This window comes from Mustela nivalis (assembly GCF_964662115.1).
Source record: "Mustela nivalis genome assembly, chromosome: 13".
NCBI lineage: Eukaryota > Metazoa > Chordata > Mammalia > Carnivora > Mustelidae > Mustela > Mustela nivalis.
Genome location: NC_139032.1, coordinates 80,299,940 through 80,321,873, shown reverse-complemented (window position 1 = coordinate 80,321,873; position 21,934 = coordinate 80,299,940). Strand labels below are relative to the sequence as shown.

Here is a 21,934-nt window from a genome sequence, read left to right as displayed (position 1 = left end):
ACAATTCACAGCACTCACCATAGCACATACCAACATCCATAACCCAGCCACCCTATCCCTCCCCCTGAGCCCCCAGCAACCCACAGTTTCCTGAGATTAAGAGTCTCTTATGAAAACCGTATGGTCTTAATAATGGTATCTTTAAATCTAAAATTATGCCAACATAAAAAGTTGATTTAAAAATGCAGAAAAATAGAAATCTAATAGAAAATGAACAAAAGCTATGGACAGTTTACAGAGAAGGAATTACAATGGCTCTTAAACATTCAAGAACACACTCAACATCAACTATAACGAAATAAGTGTAAATTAAAGCTACGCTAAGGGGCGCCTGGGTGGCTCAGTGGATTCAAGCCTCTGCCTTCGGCTCAGGTCATGATCCCAGGGTCCTGGGATCGAGTCCCGCATCTGGCTCTCTGCTCAGCAGGGGAGCCTGCTTCCTCCTCTCTCTCTCTCTGCCTGCCTCTCTGCCTACTTGTGATCTCTGTCTGTCAGATAAATAAATAAAATCTTTAAAAATAAAATAAAATAAAATAAAGCTACGCTAAGACAGAATTCAGACACTCAGATTTTCAAATACCCAACTATTTTAACAACACACTTCATATTGATGAGAATGTAAGAAAATGGGTACTTTTACCCATTGATGGTACTAGTTAAACGGGAACAAACCCTATGGAAAACATTGGTAACATTTACTTAAACAAGAAGTGGATATAACCTTTGACCCAACACTAGTTCAGCATATGCTCATAGAGCAGGTTTGCATGTTCAAGTAGAAATGGAAGTGGAAACATTGTGGCATTTCTTATAATGGCAAAGAGAATAAACAACCAAAATGTCTAGCAATAGAGAACTGGTTACATAAATTATGACACATATAATATATATATATTAAGGTTCACTAGCAAAAGAATTGAGTTAGATACATGAAATGGAATGATCTTCAAAATATACTGATATGTGAGATATTCGAAGTACTGAAGGATGTTTTTAGTATGTGTCATGTGTGTGAAAAGGAGACCTATACACTTAAAAACAGATAAATATCCTTATATTTGCAGAATAGTTATGGAATAAATCCCAAGAAACTGTGAGTGGCTGTCACTGGGGATAAGATAATGGAACGAGTTGGTGCTGAAGAAGAAGACAAGCATTATGTAATCTTTTCTCTGTTTGAATTTTTGTGTGTGTGTGTGTGTGTGTGTATGTGTGTGTGTGTGTATCTTTCTTTTTCAATAAGGAAAACCATTTTAAACCTTTAACAAAGGTACATGCTATCTTAAAATATGAGTGATCATCTCAGGAGAGGGTGATTACATTTGATTATTTCTTCTTTTTTAAAAAATATTTTATTTATTTATTTGACACAGAGAGAGAGAGATCACAAATAGGTAGAGAGGCAGGCAGGTGGAGGGGGGAGCAGGATTCCCACTGAGCAGAGAGCCTGATGCAGGGCTCGACCCCAGGACCCTGAGATCATGACCCGAGCTGAAGGCAGAGGCTCAACCCACTGAGCCACTCAGGCGCCCCTGATTATCATTTCTTGTTTGTGCTTTTATGCACTTGACAAATTTTGTAACGTGAAAATGTGTTACTTCTATAATCAGAAAAATAAGTACTTGTAAGACATTCTAAGAAAGAGTAAGAAAGGATTAGATTTACCTGGGATAATTGGACAATGCCTAAAAGAGGATGAAGAGAAAGACGGAGCATGTTTTTTGTAATTCATCTACACATACATACACACATAGCACACCATTCAAAATACATTTCTGTAAGTAAAATAAGTCAACAGTAAAGGTAAGAAAGTACAACAAAGGAAACTAAAAGCAAACCATTTTTTAAAATCCTTTTTCAAATATGACAAAATTTTACCATCTGGTAGCAAAGAGAACTTGTGACCACATGTATCATTATGACAGTATCATTGTGACTTTCAAATGCTTTCATCATCAAAAGAGTCTGGTGACATCACCACAAGCAAAGGATTCAAACACCAGGACAGTATTTTATAATATCTGGTATTTTTTTATAGATCCAAAAATATAATGATTGAGAAACATACTAGGACTTCTTTTACATCACCAAAACTAAAGGTAAGGCTCTCGAGAAACTGTATGAAAAATGGGGTGATCCTTGAGGAAGTGGTGATGCAACATGGGGGCTTAAGTGGGTACGAGAAGAATAAATGAAAGAAGATGGGATTGGGAGGGAGACAAACCATAAGTGACTCTTAATCTCACAAAACAAACTGAGGGTTGCTGGGGGGAGGGGGTTTGGGAGAAGGGGGTGGTATTATGGACATTGGGGAGGGTATGTGTTTTGGTGAGTGCTGTGAAGTGTGTAAACCTGGTGATTCACAGACCTGTACCCCTGGGGATAAAAATATATGTTTATAAAAAATAAAAAATTATATTAAAAAAAATGGGGTGATCTGGCAAAATCATAGGTAGGGGTCATCCCCAAGCCTTGGCCTTGAAAGTATATTATACAAAATAGATGACACTTCAACTTATTACTGGCCTTTAAAAATAATGTCATTGAGGGCACACTGTCAGAAAATAATCTGACTAGATGGACTCTTACCACATTCATAGGGTATTTCTAATGGTTTTTTATTTTTAAGATTATTTATTTATTTATTTATTCAAGAGAATTTATTTATTTATTTATTTATTTGAGAGCATGAGCACATGTGGAGAAAGGGGCAGAGGGAGAGAGAGAATCCCCAACAAGACTGTTCACTGAGCACAGAGCCCGACACTGCACTCTGTCCCAAGACCCTTGAGATCATGACCTGAGCTGAAATCAAGAGCCAGAAGCTTAACCAGCTGAGCCACCCAGGCGCCTCTCTAATGTTTTTGAATTTAAAAGGTACATTCCTGTGCTGGCGAGGATGCGGAGAAAGGGGAACCCTCCTACACTGTTGGTGGGAATGCAAGCTGGTGCAGCCACTCTGGAAAACAGCATGAAGGTTCCTCAAAATGTTGAAAATAGAACTGCCCTATGACCCACCAATTGCACTATTGGGTATTTACCCTAAAGACACAAACGTAGTGATCCAAAGGGGCACGTGCACCCGAATGTTTATAGCAGCAATGTCCACAATAGCCAAACTATGGAAAGAACCTAAATGTCCATCAACAGATGAATGGATCAAGAAGATGTGGTATATATACACAATGGAATACTATGCAGCCATCAAAAGAAATGAAATCTTGCCATTTGCGACAACATGGATGGAACTAGAGTGTATCATGCTTAGCGAAATAAGTCAAGCAGAGAAAGACAACTATCATATGATCTCCCTGATATGAGGAAGTGGCGATGCAACATGGGGGCTTAAGTGGGTACGAGAAGAATAAATGAAACAAGATGGGATTGGGAGGGAGACAAACCATAAGTGACTCTTAATCTCACAAAACAAACTGAGGATTGCTGGGGGGGAGGGGCTTTGGGAGAAGGAGGTGGGATTATGGACATTGGGGAGGGTATGTGCTTTGGTGAGTGCTGTGAAGTGTGTAAACCTGGTGATTCACAGACCTGTACCCCTGGGGATAAAAATATATGTTTATAAAAAATAAAAAATTAAAAAAAATAAATAAATAAAAGGTACATTCCTGGAACACTAAAATTTTGTCAAATTCAAGCCTTCCCAATCTGGCAGTATCTATAGAAGAACTAACCAACAGAAATACAGTGTAAACCACATTTGTAACTTTAAATATTCTAGGAGCCATACTGAAAAAGGTTAAAAAGAAACAGATAAAATTCATTTAAGTGGTCTATTTTATTTAACTCACCATATCCAAAATTTCATTTCAACATTTCATCAATATATGCAACCATTAATGAGATATCATCCATTATTTTTTCCATAATGAGTCTTCACACTCCACTGTTTGCACTAACAATGTTTCAAGTACTCACTAGTTAGTAGTTACTCACTACTCACTAGATACAGATCTAAGCATCTTGATCATTAAATAAGTGTTCAAAAACTAAATATCAGAGATCTCCATTTTACTCCAACACATACCCAAAAGCAGGACCTGTTCCTGGATAATGCCTATTTAAAACCAATTTATACTGGTCAATAGAAACCCTTTTTTCCCCCCTTAAACTCTACCCTCAAACTGATGACCCCCAGATCAAGAGTCACTAACTGAGCCAGCAGGGTGCCCCATGGGTAAACAGAAATACTATCTAACACTTGCAACACAAGCTCAGCGCATTGGCTGGAGCCAAATATCCCATTTCAGAGTATAATACCTTCAATTTAGGTTTTTAATCAATGTTTACAAGACTATACTTTTGAGAGAGCTCCTATGTTTTTAGGTTCCTAGTCCTATAGTCTTTGAATAAATTATTAGTCTTAATACCTTCGTGAGGAAGAAAAAAAAAACATATATAAAAATCTACTTTGGGGGAAGAACATATTCCAGCACATAAAAACACCTTCATAAGGACCTCATTTTCTTTTCTCAGAAGCACAAGTGAAAATGAGAGAGAGTTTTACTGAACTTCCTTTACGTATGCAGGGGGGACTTTGCTAAAATACAATAGGAATCTCCCAGACACTCTGCAGCAGACCTAAAGATTATTAGTCAGCATTCTGAGACTTTTGTAGGCACTTCATACAAAATAGGTGGTTTCCCTAAGTCGGCCTTCTTCCTAAGCTCAAGCATTCTAGAATCAGAAATCAGACACTTTGGTGGCCAAGTTTCCATACGTTGATTCTGTAATTAATTAGTTATTAGAAGATGGCAAGGAAATTGTTTATTACTTTCCAAAAAAACTCCTTTCTCTCCCCTACCTTTTTTTTTCCCCTAGGGGAGAATGAATTCTAAATGAAAAATGCTTCATTTGCTTTAGTCCTGATGATTATGTATCATTCCCGGTAAATATAAAAGATTGATGAATTACCACCTTTAATGATTGGCAGTTGATCTAAAATGCTGAGTTTTGTGTGAGATTTTCTCCTCTTTGAGGAACTAATTAAATTATAGATACATTCTTTCACTTTTCAACATTCAACTAATATTTATTGAACACTTTTTTTGGTGCCTGTTCTAGGTGTTGGGAAAACAGTAATAACTCAAAGAAAGTGACTGCTCTTAGGTAGATTTATATTCTAGGTAGAGAAGAGGGATGATAAGCAAAGACATATATAATATAATGTCGGGAGCTGTGTATTTTATATGATAGTGCTAGGAAGAAAGAAGTAAGGCAAGATAATAGAGAATGGAGAATGTTAGGGGTTATTTTAGGTGGATTTCAGCTTAAAGCTATGTCAGTGCTCCACCTGATAGGAATGAGACTCAAAATAATGTGCTGTAGAAACATAGCTGCACTTGGAATCTGTCAACCTGCTAGAATTCTCTCATAGAAAAATGTAAAATTCTTCCCCCCCATCCCTGCCTTCCTCTTTATGGTTTCTTTAAATAAGCAATGCTGTTGGGTTCCCAATGTTGGGTCCCCCAATAATGGGTCCATGGTCAAAGGAGCGAGACTGATAGAAAACGAAGATCAAGAAAAGCTTTATTTCGCGCCAATCATCAAGAATCAAACCAACCATCAAACAGACCGGTCAGGGCCGCCCCTTACAGAGAGGGCGACCACCCTCTGTTTCACAGACTAGCTTTTAAGGGCAAGGGCCATGTGGTTCGGCCTCGCCATGCTCAGGTGGCCAATGAAATTGTAACACACAGAGAAAGCTGCACAGTCATGTTAGGTCACACATAAGTGACCAATTGAATTACAATTTACCCTAGTAGATATTTGAACCAGCCTATCACCTTGGTCAGAATTGGTGCCCAAAAGGTGCCCAAAGGGCAGGGCCCATACTCCTTGGTAACTAGGGAGACAGTATGCATGCTTTACTGACTGGTGTCTCTACCTGACTTATCCCTGCATTCAGCCGTTATCTCCACCTGACCTGACCCACCCTTGTATTTGGGCTTTGTTACTTGGGATTGGTTTTCCGCACTTGCTTTTAAGTAAGTTCCCCTGGGGGGCTGAGGCAGAGTCAATTTAAGTTTTACTGCATAAACAACAAAATGGCAGTTCAACCGGGGTGGGGCCGCTCTGGCTCAATAGGCCCTTACAATGCCATGTTACTGACTGCTGTTGGAAAATCAGCTATATTGTGGGAGCTAATGTCTTTTAAAATTAACCTTATAGGTTTGGTATCATGTTTTACATGTTATTTGCTCTCTTAGGGTGTTGTACTCTTAATAGAAAGGACTCGTTGTCACTTGTAATAGTATTATTATAATCATTTTGAAGATAGGGGGCTTAGTCAAAAGGGAAATAAGAGACCATAAGCTCACTGCAGGTCTGGATTCCAGAACTGTAGCATTATTTTGGCCTATGGCAGGTATTTAGTAACTGTTTGGCTAACAATACCAATGAATGGATTTGAGTTCTAGATTTTTTGTTATTCCAACTGTAATAGGCATTTGTTCAAATTGAACACTAAAATATCTTTTTTTCATATATATTAAGAATAAAGAACCACTTACAGAAGATGAATCTCTGCTGGTAAGAATCTTTGTTCTATAAATATTCTAAACTGAAGGCAAAGTGGTTGGAGTCAAGTGAGTTCTAATGATGATGGCAGTCAGAAGGATCAGAAAACTGGACTGAATTCTCTAGAGCAACCACTGAAAATTTCTTGGGTATCAGTTCAGAAATATTTGATGCACATGTATATATGCCTGTATATGAGTTTGTATGGATATGCATATGTGCACATCTCCAAATTTTGCTCCCTCACCACACACACCTGCTTACACCAGACAGATTTTTCACATTTGCTATAGTTTAAGTATCTCTCTATAGGATGATATTTTTCTGTAGATTGATAGCCTCTGTAGTCCACCATGTTTTCTACCAATGACCCAGGTAGGACCTGAAAAATTAGTGAAACCAACTCTCAAAAAAATCAACTTCTTTTTTTAAAAGTTCTTCATTTGTCACTATATATTTTTAATTAAGTTAGGCATGGTCAAATTGGATTTTGAAAAAGCACAAGTTTTGAGCAATCCTATATTAAAATATTTTTGGTTAAAAACACCTCTGAAATGTCAAAATGAGGTGCACTTTCAAAGTTATTATTTAGGACGCCTGGGTGGCTCAGTGGGTTAAGCCGCTGCCTTCGGCTCGGGTCATGATCTCAGGGTCCTGGGATCGAGTCCCACATCGGGCTCTCTGCTCAGCGGGGAGCCTGCTTCCTCCTCTCTCTCTCTGCCTGCCTCTCTGCCTACTTGTGATCTCTCTCTGCCAAATAAATAAATAAATAAAATCTTAAAAAAAAAAAAGTTATTATTTAATATTTGATTTTGAAATAAAGATTCATAGGAAGTTGCAAAGATAGTAAAGAGGTTACATGTACCCTCCACTGTTACATCTTACATAATTGTCATGCAATATCAAAACAGGAAATTGATGCTGGGACAGTGTATGTATAGAATTATATAACACTTTCTCATGTGTGTAGATTTGTAGACCGCCACGGCAATGGATACAGAAAACTATTCCATCGCCACAAAGATCTCCTCTGAGCTACCATTTATACTCAACCCTAACCACCTCTCCTCAACCCTTTCTAACTCCTAGTATCACTAACCTATTTTTATCTTTATAATTTTGCCACTTTGAGAACGCTTTATAAATGGAATCATACAATATAGGATCTATTGAAATGGGCTTTTTTTTCACTTAGGATAATGCTCTTGACATCCAGCCACTTTGTTGTGTATTTTAATAGATCCTCCTTTTTTGTTGCTGTGTAGTATTCCATGAAGTGATGTACCAAAGTTTGTTTAACCATTCACCAACTGGGGGACTTAAAAAAAATGTATTTATTTATTTGAGAGAGAGAGAGAGTGCGCATGCACAAGCGGGAGCAGTAGAGGGAGAGGGGGAGAGAATCCCAAGTGGACTACTCCCTGCTCAGCACAGAGCCTCAATCTCGCAACCCTGAGACCACCACCCAAAACTAAGTCAAATTTCAGGTGCTAAACCCCCTGCTCCACCCAGGCACCCCTACTGGGAGACAGTTTGGATGACAGTTCTTTTCTTAAAGCACCGAAAAATACTGTTCTAATTCCTTTTGTTTCCATAGTTTCTAATAAAAAATCCATTTTCATTCAAGTTATTTTTCCCCTATAAGTGAATCATTTTCTTCAGTCTTTTCAAGATTCTTTTCAACTTTAGCTTTCTTTTCATCTTTATGTTGCAGAAATTTGGCTATCATGTGCTTTAGCAAGGTTTCGTTTTCCCTTAGGATTATCCTGTTTTGGGGTCATTCAGTTTCTTGAATCTGTATGTTTATCTTTTGCTAAATTGGGGGGAGGCATGTTCAGCCATATTTTTAATACTTTTTCAGTACCCTCCTCTCCCTTTCCATTGGGATTCTAATTACATAAGTATTAGATCTTTTGTTTTGGTCCTACATGTCCCTGAAGCCTTTTCTTTCTTTTCTTTTCTTTTCTCTTTTTCTCCCCCACCCCCTCAGTTTTTTCTCTCTGTTGTTCAGGTTAAGTGATTTGTTAGTCTATCTTCAAGTTCACTGACTCTTTCCTCCATTATCTTCATTCTGCTGTTAAGCCTATTTCTTGAGTTTTTATTTCAGTTTTATATATATATATTTTAAAGATTTTATTTATTTGACAGAAATCACAAGTAGGCAGAGAGGCAGGCAGAGAGAGAGGGGGAAGCAGGCTCCCTGCTGAGCAGAGAGCCCGATGTGGGGCTTGATCCCAGGACCTGGGATCACGACCTGAGCTGAAGGCAGAGGCTTTAACCCACTGAGCCACCCAGGTGCCCCAGTTTTATATTTTTAAGTTCTAAAATTTCCATTTGGTTCTTCTTTATATCTTCCATATCTTTAAATAAGACTTTTTATTTCTTCTTATTTTTTCTTTTTATTTCTTTATTTCTTTGTGACTTCCTATTTTTTTCATGTTTCAAGCGTTTGTAATTGTTCATAGAAGCACTTTATTCCCCCTCTGAAGCACTTTTACAAGGGCTACTTTAAAGTCCTTGTCAGATAATTCTAATATCTGTCATCATGGCATCATGGCACCCTTCCTCACTCAAGTTGAGATCTTCCCAATTCTTGGTATGATGAGTGATTTCTTTTTTAATTGAAACTTGGACAGTTTGGGGTATTACAAGGCTCTGGATCTTATTTAAATCTTGTCTTTTCATAGGCATCCTCTAACACTGTTCCAGCTGGGAAATAGGGTGGCACCACCTCATTACTGTCAGTTGAGGGGTGAAATTTTGGTTCTTGACTCTGCCTCACTTAAAATCCAGTGGGGAGGGGCTCCTTATTACTAATGAGCAGGGATGGGAGTTTGGAGTCCCCATGTGGTCTCCACTGACACAACCACAGGAGGACTGCCAAAATTGCTGAGCAACAGTGACAGTTTTAACCCCTATTAACCTCTTCTAACTCCATACCAGTGAGGGAGGGAGGAGATCCTTATTATGGTCTGGTGAGGGTAGAAGTCTAAGCTCTCTACTTTGTCTTTGCTGGAGGGATGGATATGGGGCTACAGTTTTTTGGCGGCATTGGGCACAGTGCTTGGGCACAGTGAGTAGTGTCTACAAGTTCTCTGCCTTGCTGGGTTGCCCTTTTCCTGGTCCTTTAGTTATCAGCCTTTCTCAAAGATCTTTTTTTGCCCCCTGTTTGTGCCCATTGTCATCTCTGGGTTGCTGGTTTCTCTGGCACCCAATCTCGGCTATATATGGCAGAAACCCAGGAAACTGATTGCCACGTCGATCCTTGAGTCCCAGTGCACCTACCTGATCTGCTTTCTTCTCTTCATCTTTCAGAGTCTACTTTTTTTTTTAAATATAATGTCCTGGGTTTTTAGCTATACTTAGTGTCAGGAATGGGGAAAATGAGCACTTAGTCCATCTTTCTGGAAGTACTAGTCCCTTAAAATTATTCTTATTTTACAAAATATTCCCAGTTTATGAAAAAGAAGTTCGCTCATAGCCTTGTTAATTAAATAATTAACTTAAAAGTAAAACAAAACCTTAGGTGGATCCCAGCTTTAAACGAAAATCAAAGACAAACATCCAGATCCCTGTTGTAACCCCTTTATTTTAACATGTCATTAAATATCTGTCAAATAATAAGCTACTAATACTTGATAAGTGAATTAAATAAATCTGTATTTTTGTCTGAATATGCATTATTTTTCCTGCTCTGTTAATTTAAAAAATATGTCCCCCACTCAAGAACCATACTATTCCTTGCTTTCCCACCTTTGTTCATGACCCTTTCACCTTACACCTCTTTCCTGAACTAGCCCTTATCCTTCCAGACCCAGTTTACATATTTCATCTACAAATCATTTCCCTTAACCCCACATTTAGGTTGGATGCCCCATTTAAATGCTCCAATGGAGATCTGTTTTTCCCTATTAGTAGTTAACACTCTGTATTCGTATTATCTATTTACTGTTTTCTTTCCAGCTAGTCTATTCGCTTCTGGAAAGCAGGAACTGATCTAAATGTTCATAGTTGCAGAACAAGCACCAAACAGTGCCTTCATATTACAAGGACAGAATAATTACTTATTGAATAAGTGGATTACTCTTAACTTGACTTTTTCCTTTGTATCAGGGATCATGAAGCAAAAGAACCTCAGCTCTCAGATTGGTTTAATCCTAAGTAAGAAAAAATATTCTGCACGCTCATCATCATCATCATCATCATCGTCATCTCAATTTAAATGGGGGAGATTTTTTTTTTCCCATTATCAAATTGTACCTATACTGGGAGGCTTCTAGGCCTTGGGGTTTTTACTTTCTTTTAATATTTTTATTTTTTTTAACTTTTTTTTAAAGTTTTTTTTTGTTTGTTTATTTGACAGATAGGGATAACAAGTAGGCAGAGAGGCAGGCAGAGAGAGGTGAGGAAGCTGGCTCCCGGCTGAGCAGAGAGCCTGATGTGGGGCATGATTCCAGGACCCTGAGATCATGACCTGAGCTAAAGGCAGAGGCTTAACCCTCTGAGCTACCCAGGTGCCCCCCTCTTTTGATACTTTTAAAAGATTTTATTTATTTATCTGAGAGAGAGAGAGAGAGCATGAGAGGAGAGGAGAGGGAGAAGGCGGCTCCCCATTGAGCAGGGAGTCTGACACGTGGCTCTATTCCAGGACACTGGGATTATGACCTGAGCCGAAGGCAGATGTCACCCAGATGCCCCCTTGGAGTTTTTATTTTTAAGGCTTTTATACATAAACCTAGTGTCTGTTTATCAAGAACCAGGCAATTAAAGGTCATAATGAGAAAACTATTATCTAGTTTAATGCTCCTGGTTTTATAAGGGGAAAGAAAAAAAAAAATCTTTTTAGTAGCAGCCTGAAAATGCCATTAAGGACTTCTTTTGATTTTGGCATTATTCGGGGAAAAATCTCATTCCTTATAATGGCCACCAAGTGTTCTATTTTATGGCTGTATACCATAATTTATATAGTCAATTCGCTGTTGGTTTTGAATCATTTGGAGCTTGAGGACTGTTTTAAGTCATGCTTTGTTGAACATCCTTGTACATATATTTTCAGTCCCTCTTGTGTGAACTTAACCATATGATAAATGCATATTGTAGAGTCATTAGTTTAAGAGAAGTAGACATTTTACATTTTTATTCAGGTTGCTAAATTGCCTTTTAATAATTATTCCATTTGTTTTCTAATTCACAGTGGATAAACGTGAATAATATTTTATTTGTTTTATAAATTTACATTTTATTCTAGTAGTATCAAATATTATTGGCAAAAACTACTAGTTAAAATATCTCAATTCAATTTGGACATCTTTTATATGTGTGTTCTTTATTTGTTATTTCCTGATCTGTGAATTCTTTTTTTATATTTATGTCTGTTTGTTTTAAAGATTTTATTTATTTATTTGACAGACAGAGATCACAAGTAGGCAGAGAGAGAGGAACGAAAGCAGGCTCCCTACTGAGCAGAGAGCTGGACACGGGGCTCGATCCCAGGAGCCTGAGCTCATGACCTGAGCCAAAGGCAGAGGCCCTAACCCACTGAGCCACCCAGATGCCCCTCATATTTATGTTTTTAAAATAACCTCGAGTGCACAGGATGAGATAATAGTCTTTGCTTCATGACTCACACTCATCATTAGATTATGCAAGATCCACTGTTTACTTGCTTATTTTTAATGAAACAAGAAAGTCAACATTCAATAACTTCAACGCCCAGCTCTGCCTTTTCCAGTACCCCCGTTCTGTCTGTTCACCCTCTGCCTTGAAACCACCTCTGTCCTGAATCCTGTGTCATCATCCCCTTGCTTTCTCTTTTTTTAATATAAGTTAGATCTTCCTTATGTGTCCTGGAAATAGAATATTTTTAAATTTTAGTTTTGGTAACTTTATAAAGAGGATATAATGCTCTGTGTAATCTCCAGGGACTTAGTTCAACCCTTAATATTAGAGTGCTTAGATTCATCCAAACTGCGTATCACTATTATTCATTTTGATGGCTGCGTGATAGTGGACTATAGAAATACACCACAGTTTGTTCATCCATTGGCTTAGTAATGGGCACTTGAACTGTTTCTAGGTTTTTGTTATTATGAACATTAAGAAGTAACACTCTTGTAAGAGGTCTTTTTGAAGAGTCCAAAGTACTTAAAATATGAAAAAAAAATTAGAGATAAAATGGCTGCCCAATCTCTGTCTCTGGCCTTATCTTCAACTATTGTTTCCCTCCCTCCACTCCACTCATGCTGGCTCCTTGCTGTTCTTTGGATGCACCAAACATGCCCTCACCTGGGGATCTTTGCACCTGCTGTTCTTTCTGCATCGACTATCCATCCTCCAAACAGCCAAATGACTCATTCTTTCACTTCCCTCAGGACTCCACTCAAATGTAATCAGTAAAGCCTTCTCTAATCACTCCATATAAATTGGCACGTCATTCCCTTTCTCCCTTATCCAGATTTATTTTTTTTCATTGCTCTTATCAACATCTGACACACTGTATATTTGCCTGCTTATTCATTTATTATCTGCCTCTCCCATGAGAATGTACCTAGAAAAAAAAAAAAAAAGCCCAGCTGTAGTATTTTCAATATTTGTAGAGTAAGATTCAATATTTGTAGAGTAAGTAAATACATGAGACCTTTTGTCTAATTGAAATGATAGCACCTCCATAATGATGTAATAGTAGTGGTGGGAGGCATTGTGTTTTATTATGAAGCATCATATTGGCTTTTAGTTTAAAATGAAATGACCTCTTCAATACTGAGATATCAGGAAGAAGTTCATTTTCCATTCTTATTAAGTAGAAAAAACTATAAGCTTAAAGTAAATAAATATAAAAAACAAATGTCTCAGAACATCCAAGGAAAGTGTGAAAAATAAGAAAGTTAAGAGGATTTTGCCTCAAATATCTGAACATATTCTAACATCATTATGATCAAGTCAACATGGAATGGATCGGAGGAGGGGTAAATCCAGAATTAGATCACAGTATGTATCAAAGTTGATATATAACAAAAATGGTATTTTAAAAAATCAGTGAGGAATGGAAGAGTTATTTCATAAATTATACTGACACTACTAGCAGACTAAGTATGGGGGGAAATGGTGCCTTACTTCTATGTCATAAAGATAAATTCCTGATAGATTACAGACTTGACTGTAAAAAATAAAGCAGTAAAAAAATTTGTTAGAAAATCAGTATGACAACATGTAAAGTCTAGGTAAGAAGGAAATCTTAATTCATGCTGGGAAGTTCCTAGCTATTTACAAAGGCATATTTTACTATATAAAAAAATTAACATTTATTTGGTTTAAAACCAAAAATTTAGTAGACAGAAAATCGGAAAAAATTAATAGTAATACAGATAATTACTGAAATACAAGGAACTTTTATAAAAGAGAAAAAATTAACAATTCAGTAGAGAAATATGAAACTTGGGGCATCTGGGTTGCTCAGTTAAGCATCCAAGCCTTAATTTCAGCTTGGGTCAAGATCTCAGGGTCAGCCCCACATTGCACTCTGTGCTGTGTGTGGAGCCTGCTTGAGATTCTCTCTCTTCCCACCCCACCAATCCCCTGTTGCTCATGTGCATGCTCTCTCTAATATATATATATATATTAGAGAGAATTTATATATATATATAAATTATATATTATATATATATATATATTATATGTATATAAATTCCTTCACATTAGAGCAAATTGAGCTAGCCAATAAATATACAAAAAGATACTCAAATTCACTAGAAATCACAGAATTGTAAAATGATGTAATAATGAGCTACTATTTATACCTATCAAACTGAAATCTTTTTAAAGCTACAGTCTTAAAGTATAGAGGAAATGCTGGTGGGAAGGTAAAGTATTACAGCCTTTCAAAAAGTAATTGGGTAACAACCCAATTTTTAAAAATATTTATTTATTTGTTTATTTGTTTGTTTATTTGAGAGAGAGTGTAAGCACTCCCTCTCAAAGTGGAGGAAAGGGCAGAGGAAGAGAATCTTCAAGCAGACTCTCCACAGAGCATGGAGCCCTACGCAGGGCTCAATCTCAAGACCCAAGAGATCAGGACCTGACCTAAAACCAAGAGCTGGTTGCTTAACCAACTGTGCCACCCAGGTACCCATGTAACAACTATTAAAAAGGAACATGGGTATACAGGAATCCTACTCCTGGGATTAGCCAGTAAAAATAACAGCAACAATACCTAAGGACATAAGATTAAGGTTGTTGTATCACTTTTTATAAAGACAGCAATCCCAGAAATAAAATGAAAATCTTTTCGTAAGGAAATGGCTAAACAAACTGTGCACACCTTGGAATATTATGCAGCCATTACAAAGAGTGAATAAGAACTAGTCCAGATAACCTGAAAGGATGTCCACAAAGGTGTGCTGAGTAGAAAGGCAAGCTGCAGAAAAGTATGCATTATCTCATTATTATGAAATAAGCAAGGTTTTAAAGCCTGGATATATGTGTGTATTTAATGTATATGTGCATATTATACACATATTATCAATAGAATTCTATGAATATGGTGGGGGGAAGAAAAGGGTACCAACTAGGCTGCTAGTATGATAATCTGGCTGGGAAGAAGGGAGGTGGAAGACTGTATACTGTGGAGCAGGAAACATATACCCCGGAAATTCTCTAGTACTACCATGATTCTGTTTGCTCATGGTATATTTATTTATATCTATGACACCACTTCTGCTTCTTACACTTTTTAGACTCCTATTCAGTTTCCTAAAACTAGATATACCACAATATAGCCTGGACTTACAGGAAGAATCCCCGCCCCCTCTCTCCAGAACTACTTTTTGAACAAATTATACCCTCCCTTATTATTGTCATGATCACATCTCGTCAAATCTTATTAATGCCTTTTAGCATTGAAATAATTTCTAATTCATTTTAGCACCTATTCTCTCTCTATTAGGAATGTGGATATCTTAGGCCATATATATGATTTCCCTCCTTCATTATCATACTTCTATGTCAGACCTATGATAGTCTACAGAACTATGACACTTTAGCATTCTCACCTGTGTACCTTCCTTCTGCAAATTTTCATTGTTAGCGATATACTTCATGAGTAGGTCAATTTGTATACTGCCAAATACCACCTGCTCAGCCCTCCTGAGGTATTTTCTAAGCTCTTCAGATACTGAATCTATCAGGGTATGAGAGAAACAGCTCAACTGAGCTTCATCAACTGAGATGAAGTAACTTTAGTGAAGGGGTGGTTGGCAGATATGTGAACAAGGTGAAGAGACCCAACAAAGGATACAGAGGCATCAAGAGACTTGCAACAGCAAGAAGCTGTGACCATGCTCAGCCTAAAGGGACAAGAGAAGGGATGGTGTTCTTGGAGATTTCCAGGGATTTCTGGAACCAGGAATGGGCTGCCCAACAGAAGTTGTAGTTGCATAAGGACACAGCCACTGTCAAGATCTCGACAGAGCTGGGAGAGAAAGAAAATAGACAGAGAGAAAGAAAATAGACAACCTCCTTTCCTGTCCTCTGATCTTATGCTGGTAGAACTCACAGCAAGCCATACAGCTGGGAACTTTGGGTGATCAGTTTGCTCCCAAGGCAGGCCAGGTAGAGAAGGGCTGAGGATGGATAGCGGAACAGTAAATGGAAAATAACTAACATGGGGCGCCTGGGTGGCTCAGTGGGTTAAGCCGCTGCCTTTGGCTCAGGTCATGATCTCAGGGTCCTGGGATCGAGCCCCGCATCAGGCTCTCTGCTCAGCAGGGAGCCTGCTTCCTCCTCTCTCTCTGCCTGCCTCTCTGCCTTTGTGATCTCTCTCTGTCAAATAAATAAAATCTTTAAAAAAAAAAAAGAAAAGAAAATAACTAATACAATCCAACCTTTTTGTCATTAAGAATCATTTCTCAAATTTGACTTAGATTGAGAAGCTCATGTTCCCCAAACAGGAGAAATAGGAAGTCACATCACCTAAGGGGTATCATCAAGATGAAGGCAATCCAGCCATATTCCCAACCTAAAACATAACCTAAATTGTAACATTTGCCATCTCTAGCACTCTTCATATAAGGCAGCGATGGGGAGAAAATAATTAACATAGCAAATCATGGCTACTATCTCACTTCTGCAGCTGTACAGGTGGTTGGCAATTAAAGGAGGCAGCTAACAATTACCTCCCCATGATTTCTTTACTGTCTGCTAACCCCTCTGATGGCCAGAGTTTCTATCTGATAGGGTGACTCAAACTGCCATTCCTGAAGAGTCTGGTTCTCTTTGTGGTCTGACCTTATGGAGTTGCCACAACTTCCCACTGACCATTATTACTGGAAATGAGAGTAGCAGGGGCAACTTGCCAGAATCACTTGCATTCTATATGAAGCCCTCCTTGCCACCACTGTATCACCTCATCTTGATATCTTCTTGGTGAGGAAGATCAGTCATGCCAACCAGACGTTTCTGCCTGTTAGCTGTGGAGCATGAGGAACCACAAGTGACCTGTTATCAGGTTCACAGAACTATGACTTACTTTCTAGAGGAAAGACTCCTCCCTTGGCAACTGAGAACACTACACATACTGAGCACAAGGTCACAACAATGGGAAGTAAACGTTCTGTAAGTGAATTAGGAGATGTAATCGTGAGCAGGAACATCCCCACATCCACCTTGTTTTATGAACTGTATGTTAGCTTTGGAAAAAACAATGTTTCATAGTGTTCACTGATTCAAAGCATGAACGGTACTACTACAGAACAGTTCCTCAACATTTTCAGGGGAATTATCTCGGAACTAGCACTGAAATTGAGACTTTCCCTGGCTATTCCACTTTCTATCAGGCTAGCTGCCTCTAGACTGTGAGGCACTGTCAGACCAGAGACCTTTATGGAAGTAGGCCAACCATTATACTACTTTCACCATGAAATAAGTACCTTGGATAGAGGCAATGTTATGTGTGATACAATGGAAATTAACAAGATATTCTGGAAAAAAAAAAAAAGATATTCTGCAAGTCAACAAAGCTGAACTATTTGTAGACAGGAAAAGCAAATCCCTACCCAGAACATAAAACATTCCCCTTGAAGGAAAATCTTATCCCTTTCTTTTATAAAAGTCTGATCTAATCAACCAACCATCTGGCTGGCTAGTCTCCCTGGGAAATGGTGTCATAGTGTGGGCTCCAATTGTCCCCTGTTGACAACTTCGGTGCTCAGGACTGGACATAGCTTGGTCTTAGCAAAGAGATATCCCATGACATTGAGCGTATGCATAAACTCCACTGGACTCCAAGCCACTTTACACAGAGACACTAAGCCAGCCACGAAGGAAACTGGGCAAGGTGTCTAGTTGCCATCCAGAGGGTAGATCTTCTTATCTGCCAGACTGTTAAGCAACTCCTTTGCAGAGAATGCCCTCTGGCCAGCATTTACCTTCCAGAGAAGGAGTTCCATACCTGTAGCAGAAATCTAATGACTCTAAGTCTCTCCTACTTCCTCTTTTGTTTTACCAAACAATTTCTTTCCTTTTTTTTTTTTTTTTTAGATTTTATTTATTTATTTATTTGACAGATGGAGATCACAAGTAGGCAGAGAGGCAGGCAGAGAGAGAGGAGGAAGCAGGCTTCCTGCTGAGCTGAGACCCCAATGTAGGGCTTGATCTCGGGATCCTGAGATCATGACCTGAGCCAAAGGCAGAGGCTTAACCCACTGAGCCACCCAGGCGCCCCTACCAAACAATTTCTAAACACAAGTTTTTAAACTGACTTCTGCTTTCAGAGACCCTTTTTGTTCTGTTAGCAAATCTTTACTCTGACCTAATGAAGGAGGAGGAATAATCTTCAAACCCTTTCATCTTCTCAAGTAGATATTGATTTGCATCTGTGATGTGCCTAATTGATAAGCATCATCACTGTGATAAGGGCACATGTGGCCAGTATTAAGGTGGAGTTTGAGACTTGTGAATCAAATAGAAGGGCATGACTACAGACTTTAAGTAGGATTTTAAAATAAATGTATAATAAATAAGTAAATGTGAAAGTTTAAAAAATCCCTATAATAAAATCTTTTGAAGATCTTGAATCTTGACTCTGCCATTTGTTAGCTGTGGAATAGTAAATAATTGACTCAAGGGGCACCTGAGTGGCTCAGTGGGTTAAGCCTCTGCCTTTGGCTCAGGTCATGATCCCAGATCCTGGAATCGAGCCCCGCATCGGGCTTTCTACTCAGCATGGAGCCTGCTTCCCCCTCTCTCTCTGCCTGCCTCTCTGCCTACTTGTGATCTCTCTCTCTGTGTCAAATAAATAAAAATAAAATCTTAAAAAAAAATAATTGACTCAATCTGTGCTCATGTTTCCTCATATGAAAAATAGAGATAATGATAGTACTTCTATTATGGGACATTACAAGGATTAAACAAAACCTGTAAAGCACTTAATCACTGTGCCTGGTACATAGTAAGTACTTTATAATCATTCGCTATTATCACTTGGACCAAAACTTCTGTTGTCATGATAAGGTGGTAACTTAATTCGTGTTTGTTCAACAGGAAACGTCCTGATGTAAAAACAACAACTGATTGGTTTGCACCAATCCTATGGGAAGGAACTTACAATAGACAAGTCCTGGAAAAGTACTATAAAAGGCGGAACATTACTGTAGGCTTGGCTGTGTTTGCTACTGGAAAGTAGGTGCTACTAGCATTTTTCCTTTTTTATTTTGGAAGAACATGGATAAGCACCCATGGACTCTCTACACAGCCAAAGAATTACTCATAATTAACCCTAATCATGATTTCTGGCTGAACTGCATAATTATTTATAGTGGTTATTTTCTCTAGCTATGGCTGAGTCCTTTACATGACTTAGCAATCTTCTTATTAATATCCACTTAGCTCTCTCCTCCTTTCTTCTCAACCAACTTTAAGGCTCTTCTGAGGCTCCCAAGCTCACTATCTCTTCTTTCATTAACCAACAGAGTTAAGCTCTAGACACAACTTCTCTGCTCCTACCTACTGGTAGGTCTTAGCAATAATAATACGTGTGTTAAGTGACATGTAATCTCCTGATAAGTTTTCAAAAATTTTTTTTTCATGTTTCACCGGTTTGTGGATCAGTACCTGCAACAGTTCATCCAGTCTGCTAATAAATACTTCATGAGTGGCTACAATGTTATCTTTTACATCTTGATGGATGACTTCTCCAAACTACCTCCTATAGAGCTAGGTCCCCTTTGAACATTTAAACTATGTATTGTACTCAGACAACATGTGTGGAAAGACCTGAATTACATATACATGAGGAACTTGAATAATTACATCCTAGAACACATCCAACATGAAGCTGACTTTCTCTTCAGTTTGACTGTAAACCAGATCTTCAAGAATGGCCTTGGGGTAGAAGCCCTGGGCAAGTCTGTAGAGCAACTCCATGCATGGTGGTATTTTGGACATGACAAAAATTTCCCTTATGAGAGAAGCCCTAACTCAGCAGCTTTCATCCCTTTTGAAAAGGGAGATTTCTATTACCATAGTGCAATTTTTGGTGGCACGCCCTCTGAGGTTTTAGCCTTCATTGAAGTATATAAAAAAGGAGTTCAAAATGATGCTAAAAGTGGATTTAAGAGTGCATATGAATGTTACCTAAACAAATACTTGTTTATCAATAAACCCACTAAGTTGTTATCACCAGAATACAATTGGGATCCAAATTTTAGACACCCCCCCCCGAATTAAACATGTGAAGATAGACTGGCAGTCAAAAAGTATTTGATGGTTATAGCATTAAATTTATGAGTTAATAAGTAAATCATCAAAATAATTCCTCAATTATAAAACTTTTCAGTATTTTAGAAACTTACAAAAATGTACAATCTTTCAAAACTGTTTTTCTCATGTCAATTTTGAACCATCTAAATCTACCTAAACTGGATTAAGAATAAATGAATGTTAATTTAATATTAATGCACAGTGATGTTATAATCTACTAGTATAAATAATGTAGAAATATTTTTAGAGGCATAAATTGAAGAAACGCATACAAAATCTAGTTCAGAAAATAAAGATGGATAGAGAGATGATAGACAGATGATAGAAGGATGGACAGATAGATAGACAGATATACATATACATGTACACAATGTCAAAGGGATCTATGTAAGGGAAAAAATATTCAGCGGATAAAAACTTCATCAAATTCCCTTTTTTAGTGTTGGGAGATGTATACTTTTTGTAATAAATTTCAATTAGTATTTAATCTATTATCTGATTGAACTTAGGTGAATTAGAGTCATTCTACCAAAAACATATCTTACCTCTATTGTTACAAAGATTCATTCTTCATAATATTCTTTTGCACTCATTCTTTTTTCTTTGGCAGGGGGGCAGAGGGAGAGGGAAATACTGGAAATAATTGTAGACAACTATAAGAGGACTCTGAAAGGTAGAATAAGGAAAGCAAATGGGCTAGGGACCCTAGGGATCTTAGGGACCTTAGGACTTGAGGAATGATATGGAGGGAGTTCCCTGGAATTCCTTTAGTCTCCCATATATCCCACACTGGGCACTGCAGAGGCACACAGCTCAGAACCACCAAAAGGCAAAGCCGGGGGGGGGGGGGGAAGGCAAATAAACTCTAGGACCAGCCAGGAAAAAGCCCAGGAAAGAGGCAGCTCATCAGAGACCTAATGGGGAACCCCATCTCAATGCCGTATCTGGCAGCCTGCTCTGCCTACACCGACAGGACCTGTAAAGAGAAGACAGAAAATTCCACCCAGAAGCTCAGTGTCTCTTGGCCCTCACTTAGCAGTAGACAGAGACCCATTCTAGAATCTCTTGGGCCTCTACCCAGTGGCAAGAGATGACCTCCACCGCTACCACCAGAGGCAGAAAGGAGGCCCAGGTATTTGCTTTTCTCCCTCAGGGGCACTGGCAGAGATGGGGAAGAAGCCTTCAGCACTAAATGACCCAGAGAGATGGCCCTGGAAAGCACTCCATCCTCCACCCACCGCCTAGAGCCCAGGAAAGCATCTTCCATGGCCTCAGACAATACCAGCAGTGATTAGGTAGACACAGGGTAGCCCAGACAACAGGCTCAAGGAAGCCCTCACTGTCTCATAGCCTAGCATCTTCCACACTTCCCCTAGCAGGATCTGCCTAGGAAAGAGCTCTTCACCCCTGTGGGCAGCATCAGCCAAGCAAACAGGAGCCCAGATGGTGCCAGGTGAGTGAAATGGACCAGAATAGCACTATACAGGCTCTGAATCCTATACTATCACTGGAACCACAGCCCAGAAAAGAAACCCAGGGATGATGCCTCAAACATAAACAGGGTGACCACTGGCTGAAATAAAAAAAGAGGATCCAAGGACTCCAACTTTACTATTCAAAATTTCCAGGATATAATACAAAAAAAAAA

At 38.6% G+C, this 21,934-nt stretch overlaps 1 protein-coding gene and 1 long non-coding RNA gene across 3 annotated transcripts in view; one reads left to right on the top strand and one right to left on the bottom strand.

Annotated features, from left to right (window-relative positions):
- Window positions 1-21,934, bottom strand: part of LOC309846437 — a 112,735-nt gene that overhangs the window by 64,130 nt on the left and 26,671 nt on the right. The gene's annotated exons all lie outside the window — the stretch shown is intronic.
- On the top strand, window positions 1,993-20,425 carry LOC309846434 (N-acetyllactosaminide alpha-1,3-galactosyltransferase-like 1). Its single transcript, XM_082695347.1, is given in 7 exon segments — window positions 1,993-2,099; window positions 6,511-6,546; window positions 10,648-10,695; window positions 19,069-19,208; window positions 19,625-19,752; window positions 19,756-20,235; window positions 20,237-20,425. Coding segments are annotated over 6 exon segments (864 nt in total). The 5' UTR covers window positions 1,993-2,099; window positions 6,511-6,532; the 3' UTR covers window positions 20,291-20,425.